Source organism: Oryzias melastigma, linkage group LG17 (genome assembly GCF_002922805.2).
Source record: "Oryzias melastigma strain HK-1 linkage group LG17, ASM292280v2, whole genome shotgun sequence".
NCBI lineage: Eukaryota > Metazoa > Chordata > Actinopteri > Beloniformes > Adrianichthyidae > Oryzias > Oryzias melastigma.
The window spans coordinates 7,657,264-7,668,370 of NC_050528.1; the positions used below are offsets into that span (position 1 = coordinate 7,657,264).

The 11,107-nt window shown below is 39.5% G+C and overlaps 2 protein-coding genes across 2 annotated transcripts in view; one reads left to right on the plus strand and one right to left on the minus strand.

The window, feature by feature from the left end:
- The first annotated feature begins 1,254 nt into the window (after positions 1-1,254).
- LOC112147858 (insulin-like growth factor-binding protein 1) lies at positions 1,255-4,031 on the plus strand. The gene is made up of 4 exons (XM_024274504.2): positions 1,255-1,690; positions 1,765-1,901; positions 2,012-2,140; positions 2,945-4,031. Exons 1-4 carry the CDS (start codon positions 1,348-1,350, stop codon positions 3,068-3,070), a joined length of 735 nt encoding a protein of 244 aa, XP_024130272.1. The 5' UTR covers positions 1,255-1,347; the 3' UTR covers positions 3,071-4,031.
- Positions 3,656-11,107, minus strand: part of LOC112147859 (insulin-like growth factor-binding protein 3) — a 10,432-nt gene continuing 2,980 nt past the window's right edge. The window contains exons 2-4 of the mRNA XM_024274507.2: positions 9,842-10,074; positions 9,139-9,258; positions 3,656-4,500 (exon numbers count right to left, since the gene is read on the minus strand). Coding sequence (XP_024130275.1) covers positions 4,375-4,500; positions 9,139-9,258; positions 9,842-10,074 — 479 coding nt within the window. The 3' untranslated portion in view covers positions 3,656-4,374. The remainder of the gene's footprint in view (positions 4,501-9,138; positions 9,259-9,841; positions 10,075-11,107) is intronic.

An 11,107-nucleotide genomic window follows, 5' to 3' on the forward strand; every position in this document is an offset into this window, starting at 1 on the left:
TTTAAATAAGCCTAATCTTGACAAAACAGCTAGCACAGTCTAAAAATATAATTTAAACTCCAAATTTGTCTAATGAACTTTTAAAAAGCCTGATTTTGAAAGAGCAACTGTAATGCTAAAATATTAGCTAAACTCCAAAGTAACCCCCAAAAATGGGGAAAAAAGTCTAGATTAGCCAAAAAGAGCTAGCATGTTGCTAAATTAAAAGCTAAATTCCAAATTACCCCCCAAAAATCTAGTAACTGCTGAACATTTTAAAGTTTGAATGGTGTCCCAAGCTAAAAGTATGTGGAAGTTTATAGATTTCAATGTGCACTAAGTTTTTTTTTCAAGGATTTCAGCAATTTCTCAATCATTTTCTTCTGGGTTTATTTTGCTCAATATTTCAAAAACTATAAAGTTTTTCAACACCAAAAATACAAGCAGTAATGTCCTGAACTTGCTGAACGTTTTGATATCAAGATTGAGTTTTTAAGTGTCAAAAAACATACAGAAAGGAGCAGGAGAATCACTATTGTGAATGCTGTAAAGCATTTATTACAACAGTTTTTTTCATGACATCAGCACTGTACTAATAGGCAAAAACAGGCCTTGGGGTTACAAAACACCCACAATAAACGCATGATGCTGGCCTGTGCATCAGAAGCATGACATTTACCATAGTTATGACAAATACTACACCAGAGAAACAACCAATTACTGCCCGTATTCTTTAGACAAACATGTTGTGATTCTAGCAGCAGAATCCATAATGTTAGTGTGATGCAAGAGAAGACGGATCCTGTTTTTCTGTCTGCCTGATAGGAGAGGGGTCACCGAAAGGTCCAAAAACACTCATAGAGTTTTGTGTCAAGACATTATTTCTCAGAAGGATTTCACAATATTGAAGGCAAAGAGGAGATCAAAATGATTTACCACCTTTGGCTACAATAGAATGAGCTAATAGAATGAGTTGTCGGGTATTTCTTTAGAAATGGGGCAGATAAACTCTAAAAAAATCCTGTTTTTCCTATAGTGAGTGCAGAACTGGAGCATTCCTGTTTTCCGATCGGTGACACTCCTCCAAAAACAGGGTTGTTTTGATGTCCGTTGCCTTTATGTCCCTATATCAATATTGACTACAGACTTTGTGACCCTGGATCCACACACGTCAAGCGGGGGCCGCCCCCTGCTTACATTACCTTTGTCAAAAATAATTTACATCTCCAGCTGCCGAGTCAATCATTAACCCCTTGGAGGCCAGATTCTCTTACAAATACTGCGGCTTCGCAGAATTCTCTTTAGAAGAAAACCTTTGGTGATACAGAGCAGCTTTAGCAGCAGACGAAGACAGAAAAAAGCTTGGAGATGCTTGGATTACAAAAGAACCTGCTTGTGGCGGCAGTGGCTCTGGCTGTCCTGGTTGTGGTGAGGCCGTCTCCACTGGTGGGACCCGAGCCCATCCGCTGTGCCCCCTGCACGCAGCAGAAACTGAACGACTGCCCGGCTGTCCCGGCGGACTGCAAGCAGGTCCTCCGGGAGCCGGGCTGCGGCTGCTGCATGGCCTGCGCCCTGGACAAAGGGGCGTCCTGCGGGGTTCACACAGCTTCCTGTGCTCAGGGGCTCCGCTGCACTCCCAGGCCCGGCGAGGCCAGACCACTCCACGCTCTGACCAGAGGGCAGGGCATCTGTACTGAAGATGACGGACAAGGTACGATCCCAGACTTTGTCTTTGAGCTGTTTAGAAATCTGAAAAATGCTGATTGTGCTTCTAATCTTCCACAGAAGAAGCCGTTTCTGATCAAAGCTCTCTTCATTACTTGTTTGGGATGAATCTTCCCTCTGAATATCAAGATTTCGCAGAAGGTCATGAGAGTATCAAAGCCAAGGTCAACGCCATTCGGGGAAAACTGGTCCAGCAGGTACAATTTCTAGTAACTTTTCACCAAAAGAATACCAGATATTTGGATAAATTGTGACTTAAAATTACAGAATAGTTATTGACAGTTAGAATTTTTTTTTTTTAATACAGGGTCCATGTCACATCGAACTGCATGCAGCGCTGGATATGATAGCCAGCTCACAACAGGAACTAGGAGACAAATTTACGACTTTCTACCTGCCCAACTGTGACAAGCATGGCTTCTACAAAGCCAAACAGGTAAGAACATTCAGTTTCTAGACCAGGAGTCTGCAACCTCTAGCTCAGCAACTCCCTGCTAACCAAAACTACCCAAAGAAAACAAATAAACAAAGCCCACAAATTAAGACTACCAAGATCCAACCCCAAACTAAAATAACAAAACCCAGGGGTGTAAGACTGCTGAGGACAGAGGGGGACAGAACTAAAATAAATAAATAAGAAAATATCAATTCTTTAAAGTAAAAATTACTTAATTAGCATTTATTTAATTTAGATTGGTTAAATTTATAAATTGATGGCTGAAGTGCACATAGATAATAAACTTTGTAGGTTTTTTCCATCCCTTTTGACCTGAAGACGACTTGTTTGCTCAACGCTACCTCCAGAATGAATATTTGCAAAGAAAAACTGGTAAAAAGTTAGATTTTTTTTTTATGTGTTAAAAACACATGATCTTTTGCTGCACAACAATGGCTAATATTTGTTCAGAGCTGCACTGAGATGATCTTATTTGGCACAGAGAATCTTTTATTTTTAAAATGTTTAAAAAAAAATCTAATTTTGAGGGATGCTAGGTTCTTTTTATATTTTTGCTTTTGTTAGTGACAAAAAATAGACAAAATTCATATTTATTAAAAAAAAATTAGTTCATGAATGCAAATCCAAATTTCTCAAAGGCTAAAGTAAGACTATGCAGTAGATCAGTAGAAAATTAACCCAAATAGCTCTATCACTGTTACAGGTTGCCGCCCGTATTCTAAACGTTAGTAGAAAATACTAATTTAGTAGAAAATACTAATTCTGTGTGTATTTCTGTTTCAGTGTGAATCCTCTTTGGTGGGACCGCCCGCTCGCTGCTGGTGCGTATCTTCTTGGAATGGAAAGAAACTTCCAGGTTCAAGCGACCTCCTTGGCGATGCAGAGTGCCAGCAGGAAGTTACGCAATGAGACCATCCTTCAAACCGTTTGTTTCTTTTTTAACTTAAGTTAGGGTGAAAATGTAAAAATATGCAAAAAAGCAGAAATGCATCAATTGCATGTCGATCCTATTTATTCTCTACTTGTACATCTCTGTCCACATTCACTGTTTTTCTGTCATCTTCAGTAGTTTTCAACTCTATACATCTTTTGACAAAACGACTCCATCGCTCAAAACTACAAGCTAATACTTCTTCATCAGAAGCTAAACCTGACGCCGCTCGCTCAGTCATTACTGTTGACTTTGTCTGAATGTATCTGCTTCTGAAAGTATTTGCACAAACATTTCGAGGCTCATCCGAACCACTGTGGGCTTTGACATGTGCTGGTCAGCATCTATCTACCTCTGCTAGTCTATGCAGGTTCACTGGTTGAGCAGAGATCTCATCTTTCATTATTTGTTATTTATTTGATTGTTCTTATGTTTGTATTACGGAATGTTCTTTGCAAAACAAAAGCTGCAATTTTGTCAAAGCTTGTACATATTTTAATTATTCATGTGTGATTAAATTATCTGATGGAATTATGTCGTTTGATTGAAAATGAAAGAACAAACACTTTTACAGCCTTTATTAAGTAAAAATAGACTTCTGAGGGTCACACTGGACATGCAAACATATTCATCTATTCTTTTTTTTTTGTTTTTCAGACAAGTGCAGAAAAAAATATCACTTTTTTAGCTTATGCGATGTGACAACAAAGGAGTAATACTAGAGCGACAGACAACTGTGTCACTTTGGAGTTTGATATCCAGGCTTAAACACTGCTTGGAAACATTTGAGCTGCACAGAAATCTCCATTAGGCACTGCAGGATTTACTGTCGGACATGGTCATGTATGGGACACAATTTTGTCCCATCCGGCCTTTCATACTTATTTGTACATTTCATGGTCATCGTGATAACAATGTCTACGTAAAAAAAGAAAAAAATCACAAGCATACGATGATTCTTAACCACAATCATGCACACGTCTCAATAAATTGTGCGTAAATGAAAGCAGACTTTCTCGGTTTCATGGTCGCTTTAAGGCCTCTGAGATGAATTCTTCAAGAGACAACTTTCTCACACAGAAGTTCGGGTTTACTCCTGCTTCTTTCTTTTGCCTCAAAAAAAAAAAAAAAAAATCCCACTGGCGACAAATGGAAGCAAACATCCATATATTGACCAAACCATCTCCTGACCTCTTTTCCAATATCCTCAGCGCCTCCATTTGTTTACAGTTTTTCTCATTAGCTCCCCGCTTACCTCCCTCCCACCCATCCCGCTTTGCTCCTATTGGCTCTCAAAGTCGTAGTACTGGGCGTCTCCTTGCTCCTTCCCACCAAAACTTGGCAAAGGTTGCCCATATTTGTCCACACACCAGCAGAAGCCCCGCTTTCGGCCTTTCGACGGACGGCACTGCAAAGGAAAAAAAGGGGTGAGGGATGCTATTGAACTGAAAAAAGGAAGCATTTTCACCAAAAGAAAAATTATTTCTCCAGAAATGTTAGCTAAGATGTTTGTGGTCTACCTCTTAGGCCAGGGGTCTCCGACCTTAAACTACAATTCACTAGGAGCCACTACTGTTACTATTATGATAATTTGTTTATTGTCATTAATAAAACAAAAAAATTAAAGCAAAAATAGCCTTTTATTTCCTAAGTTTGATGTAGTTTATAGCTTGACAGAGGTTTACATGACTTCCTTTCAAAATGAAAGACACCTTGTCCCATTCAGGATAATCTCAAAGAAAAAAAATGTAATAGTAGGGAGTTTCAGCAGTGATATTTAAAAAGAAAACTATAAAAAAGTTTATGATAATGTTTTTGATGCATCTCAACCAGAAATTTGTAAATTTAACAAGCTAAAATTGTATCAGAGCCAGGGCCGGCCCTGGGCATAGGTGACTTAGGCAGCCGCCTAGGGTGCCATCTGTTGGAGAGGGAACCAAATTTTAATGATTTTTTTTTTCTTTTTTAGAGTTTAACACACTACTTAATCTGTGTAAAAATGCTTTAAAAATGGTAATAATTAAAACCATGACAAAAATAACAAATGTCATAATTTTGCCTGGTGTTGCGCCCCTCCTTGCCTGACACAGCCCCTGTCAAAGCTAGGTGGTGGTGGGAGGCTGTGTTATCTGTTAGTGCTTCTTTAAAACTTTAAGGATTAAAAAGCAGAAAAACAAGCCCTTGTGAAAAGCTTTAAGGTTAAAAAAAGGAAAAATTGTCTCAAAGCGGAGGTTTGTTTTATTTTTTTACATTCAATTGCTTGGAAACACCTCCACACACTCGCACACATTTCGGTCGAAAAATACTCTTGTTTAACTGGAAAGTTGTTGTTTTTTTCCTCTTTTTAAACCCTTTAGACCTTAAACACTAGAGATACCTGTAAAAAGATCTACCATGCTAAATAAGATGTATAAAATGATAGTCCAGTGGTTGGTGTGGCTGCCTTCCATTGCAAAGGTTTGGGGTTTACATCCTGGCCAGGGAAAAGTACTACTTTGCTAAAAACCTTTTTAAGTGATTATTATTTAATTCTTGAGAGTTAAAATTAAATAAATACTTTTAATATATTCACAGGGCAGAAATCCCATTTCGCCTAGGGCACCATGGAACCCCTTGATCCGAGCTAATTGTAAGTGACCCTTTTTGACCCTATTTTGCCGACCTAAAATGCTTAAATTAAAAAAAATAAAATAAAATAAATAAGCCAATTATAATCCAATTATCTTTATTCTGGCTGTGCCCACTTACCTCCATTTGATTTACTGTGGTACAAAGCGCCCGAAAATTTGTCCAATAGTAGAACTTTGGTAACTTAGAAAAAAATGCACCCTTTGCTGGGTTACTACAGGAGCGGTACGTACTGTACTTCAACAGTTTGTGAATGAGTTAAATAAAGTTTGACTGAAAACTATGTTACTTTTTAAAGGTACAAACATTTTTTCTTGAACAAGAGAGCCACAACGGCGAGGTAAAAGAGCCACATGTGGCTCCAGAGCGGCAGGTTGCAGACCCCTGTCTTAGGCTTTAAAGGTAAACAGAAACCCGGTAAAATATTTGCTCACAACCATTGGTGAACAACTGTGAACCAACATCTATTTTCAGAAGCTGGTGGCCGGTACGAATCATCTGTTGCTGATTATATCCCACAGCACCAAATTATGGGTACTACAAATGACTTACAGAGTTAGAGTTGGAGGTACGCGAGGCCTGCTATTTTACAGCCAATTTTACTAAAGGTCAACCTCCACTCCAGTAAAACATGCAGCTATTCATTTCAGGAGCCAAAGCAAGCGTGACGCTGCTCCACAGAGGAGAATGTGCTGATCCGGAGGGCCGGCAAACCGGAGATTTCTTCAGGAATCCAGATTTAAAGGCAACTGTATGGTACAAATAAATTGCCAAAAACACTACAGAATAGTAAACAAACGAGAAGAGTTCAGTCATTCTGAGAGTTGTTTTGGTTTATAGTTACGCAAGTGTCCAAACGAAACTGGCTGACATGAAAAGTGTGCCACGCCTGGAGTGCCTCAGTGCGCTCGTCTCCGTAAACAAAGCCCGGCGCTGCAAGCTGCTCGGGATCTGATTGCAGGTCAAGGAGAACACCTCCGTTGGACAGGAGGGACTGATGAGAAAAGCGGCCTCGGCGGAGCACTGGCACTTAAGTGGCTCCATATGAATGAATCAAAACCCCTCATTTATTACAACCCGATCGTGGGTGTGAGCACAGGGGGATGGCTGCTGCTCTATTTCTGTGTCTGCCTCTCATAAGTCCAGCAATTATGGGGTGAGCACATGGGGTGCTGGTGGCCACCTTGACGTCTGTCTCCCTGGGGGAGTTCCCGTCAGAAAGGCTGCTCTCCCAGCCCACTGGGGTTTGGCCCCTGTGGTTGGTGCTCCCCTGCCAGTGGTTGGGGTCTACCTCACTGGTACACTGAGCTGGAACTGTGCTGCAGGACAACTTTGAGTCTGTAGTTTTAAAGGGGCCATACCTTAAAAAAATCAAATTTTTGAATTTTTAAGTGTTCATTTCTCACTATAAAGATCCCCAAAGTGGTATTTTGATCTGTTCACGCATTTCTGAGTAATCCTCTGAAAAACTGCGCTCTCAACAGCAGCCCCTACCATACCCAGGGATCTCACGTGCTGATGTCACAGATTGAGAACCGCCAGTTTCAGGAAGTGTCTGCTCTGGTCTCAGTCTCACACCAACGCTATGTCCAACCCCCCCGATTCACTACGTAGTGCACTATATAGTCAGTTGCCATTTTCTAGGCTGTCCGAATCAACTAATTCCAAAATCGAGTGAACTAGAAATTTCCCAGAAGTCTTTGCGAAAAGCTACCATGCATCAATGCTCACTAGATTAGCGAATGTAGACTAAAATACATTGCGGTCGAACAATTTCAAACAAACAAACATCTTTAAATGTAATTTTTGAATCCACATTTTCCCCATCAGAACACAGTGGAGTCGTAAATAAATGTTGTGAAATGTTTCTATTGATTCGATTTTCACTTCATGAAATCTGTGATGTCATATCCGGCGTTTAGGAAAACTGAAGAAAAGTAGTGAACATTGTGTCCGAATCGTATTGTTATTGTTGTTATAATTATATTGTTATTAATGACCCAATGTCATCTTGCACTTATTTTTAACTTGTATAATTTTGACTAAATATATTTTTATGTAGAGTAAAATATTAAACATTTTTTAAGGTTTAAGTTGATTTATTCTGGAATAATATTTCTGCCTGTTTTTATTCATAAATATGTTAAAAACTTACGGTTTTAAAGTTTTTAAAAATGGCATTCTGTTAGCTTTTTGGACTATTTTGGGATTTACTAAGATTTTTTTAGGCTATTTTGAAGTTTAGCTAATATTTTAGCTACGTGCTAGCTTTTTTTTGGCTAATTCAGGCTTTTTTAAAAGTTTTTTTAGGCTGTTTTGGAGCTTGGCTAATATTTACATGCTAGCTGTTTTGGCTAAGTTTTCTGTTTCGGTTTTCAGGCTAATTTGGCATTTAGCTAATATTTTAGCTGGCTATCAGCTTCAGCCTTTTCAGCTATCAGCACTTTCTTCAGCGGCCAGCATTCACAACAGCAATATAGCAGGTAATATATATGTTTAGTTCATAATCATGTTAAAAAAGTATGTTTTTTTAAGTTTTAAAAATTTTGTTTTAGAGTGTTCAGTAAATGTTTGTCTTGTTGAGCGTGTGGCTTGTCCGGTGTGTTTTGGATAGGACAGGGGTCGGCAACCTGCAGCTCTGGTGCCACCCTCCATTGTGGCTCTTTGGCTTTAAAGAAAAATGGAAATAATTTGAACAAATAATTGTTTTGATTGTTTTAGTTCATTGGGATTTGTAATTTATGATTAGATATGCCCAAAGCTTTAATCTACTATTATTAGAATACACAGAAAGCAGATATTCTTGTCTTCTGATGTATATATTTTGTATAAAGAAAAAAAATTCACACCGATGTTTTTTATGAAGAAAAAAGTGACCAAAGTCACAATTATAAAAAAAAGGCGTCTTTGAATATTTTCTCATTCTTAGTTTCAGTAAATCTGCTGCAACAGGAGGATCTGATTGTATTTTATTTTGAAAGAACATTGTGTGTACTGCTGTCAACAGTAAAATAACTTAAACTTGTTATTTAGGAAAATATTTTTAATTCATCTATTGTAAATGTTTAAAACTACATTTAAAAAATGAATGGTCACAAAAACACACTTAAAATATATTTTTGTAAACACTGGGTTTTAAGAAACTGGACCAAAGGGTTGTTTTAAAATTTGGATGATGTCATTAAATGGGCGGCATCCACATGAAACGGGGGACGGAGCTTCAGGAATTTAGTGGTTTTACTTCTGGGTTGGAAAAAACTCATGAAAATAACTAATATTGCACAAATAATTTTTTTTTTAGAGTTTCAAAGGTAATATATGATCATATATATGGATATAGTTTACTCTGAAGGGCTTAAGAAAACCATCTTATGGCCCTTTTAACTAATCAAACACTTGAGAATTGGACGTTTCTTACCTGTTTCTTCTTATAAAAGCCTTTCTTGTCACAGTTCGGTATGCGGACGCCTCTGGGGTTGAGGCTGTTGATCATTTTGAGGCTGCTGAGGATGCTCTCCATCTCTCTTCGACATGGACCCTAAAACACAATCAATTAATTCTGCGGGGGAAAAGCATTTTTGAGCATCAAACACAGCTGCATTACGAGCTGTAATTCCATCGTAATGGTGTCGGCGATATGAAAGAGGTGGCAGAATTCATCTGACATTTAGAGGCTTAGCAGTTCGCAAAAGCAGCTTAGAACTCATACATGTAACACAAAGGACGGATAAAAGGAGTCCAAGCTGCTCAAAGATGGAGCCAAACAGCTTGTCCCCGGGACCGAGTACTCCGGTTACTAATCAGAGCAGCCAGTCAAAGCCCATTACTGGAGTGTGCTCACTCCCCTGGCCAGAGAAAGATCAAAATAGCAGCAGGGCTTCCCAACAGCCACTCACAACGGCCAATCCATCATTCACTGGATCTCAGTAAGCCCGGCACGCGGACGCCTTGTGGCCAAACAACCGCCTGACCCGGGTCAGCCGCAGGACCGTGGTGCCCGCTTGCTGCCATACCACTGTAGTGAGGCAGATGCCTGCAAAGCGTCAGCACCGCCACCCAAAACATGTCATCACCCACAGAGAAAAACATAGAGAAAGAGGGGAAAAAAAAACGCTACTTACATACTCCGGCTCCTGTTTGGTTTGTAGAGAGAAGTTCTGTGGGTCGGTGATGAGGGGTCCTGGGAGACCCCCCATTTTAAAGCTCTGGGTTCTCTTCTGCTGTGCCTGTCTGAACACATCGGCCTTTGCAGAGGAGAAGAGGGGGTGGAGTAGAGGCTTCAGGGGTCCTGTGGGTCCGGCGGTGCTGGAGGAAGTTTGAGGGCCCGAGTTGGTGTCTGGAATCTCTGCATGATCTGAGGCAAACCAGGAGTTTGATTTCATTTTAGAGGCTATTTCTGATTAAGGATTTAACACTGGGAACATTTCTGGTGACAGCAAAGTAACAGTCTTTTTTTGAACTACACAATTAACGCAATTCCAGTGGATTCTAAAGCTGAGAAATGGGAATTTCAGTGCAAATAATTCCAATTTCATCATGTTCAGTGGATGCGTTTTGTAAATAGAGCACAAAGTGGTCAAACACGACTTTTGAATGCATTTTCTTAGACGTTTCATTGGAAATAGTTACCTAAATGCAACTTTCTGATGGCAGTGTGATCGTAGCTTCAGAGCTAGCCTTCAATTAACCCTTTAACACCGGAGCTCCAGTGTTTATGTCCTTTGAATTGCTGTAACTTTTAAAACACTAACATGATCGTGTTTGTGGTTGAAAAGTTACAGTATGTTAAAGATTTTGTGTTTAAGCCTCAGGTGTTAAAGGGTTAAATATAGTTGAAACCAAATATAAATTCAGGCCCACCCCTGGACTGCGGGGCATCCTGGGTAAAAACACAAAATTGCGCCCCACTCTAGGGCTTCAATTTGATTGTCCCTGCTGAGGTTTGAACCCAGGATCTCTTGATCTTGAGGTAACCAATTCTATATAAGTAGTAAGTCAAACCTCTGATTTTTCCTCCTCTTCCTTTCTTTTTTCCCATCATGCTTTCCTTGAAAGCTTGTTTTTCCATCCTTAAAAATTAAAGAAGCACTAACCGCGGAACACCCCTCTCCTCCCCCCAACCTAGCTTTGACAGCACCAGCGTCAGGAAGAGAGGGGTTTAAATTTATTAATTAAATCAAAGTTTTTAGTTATTTATTTTATGTTTTACTTTTTATTTTTATATGAAATGATTGCTGTGTCAAACTGCAATATATATATATATATATATATATATATTTTTTTTTTTGGTGCCCACTCTGGCAGATGGCAACCTAGGCGGCCGCCTAGGTCGCCTATACCCAGGGCCAGTACTGTATAAACTGCTTGATTCTAACAAGTATTTGAGA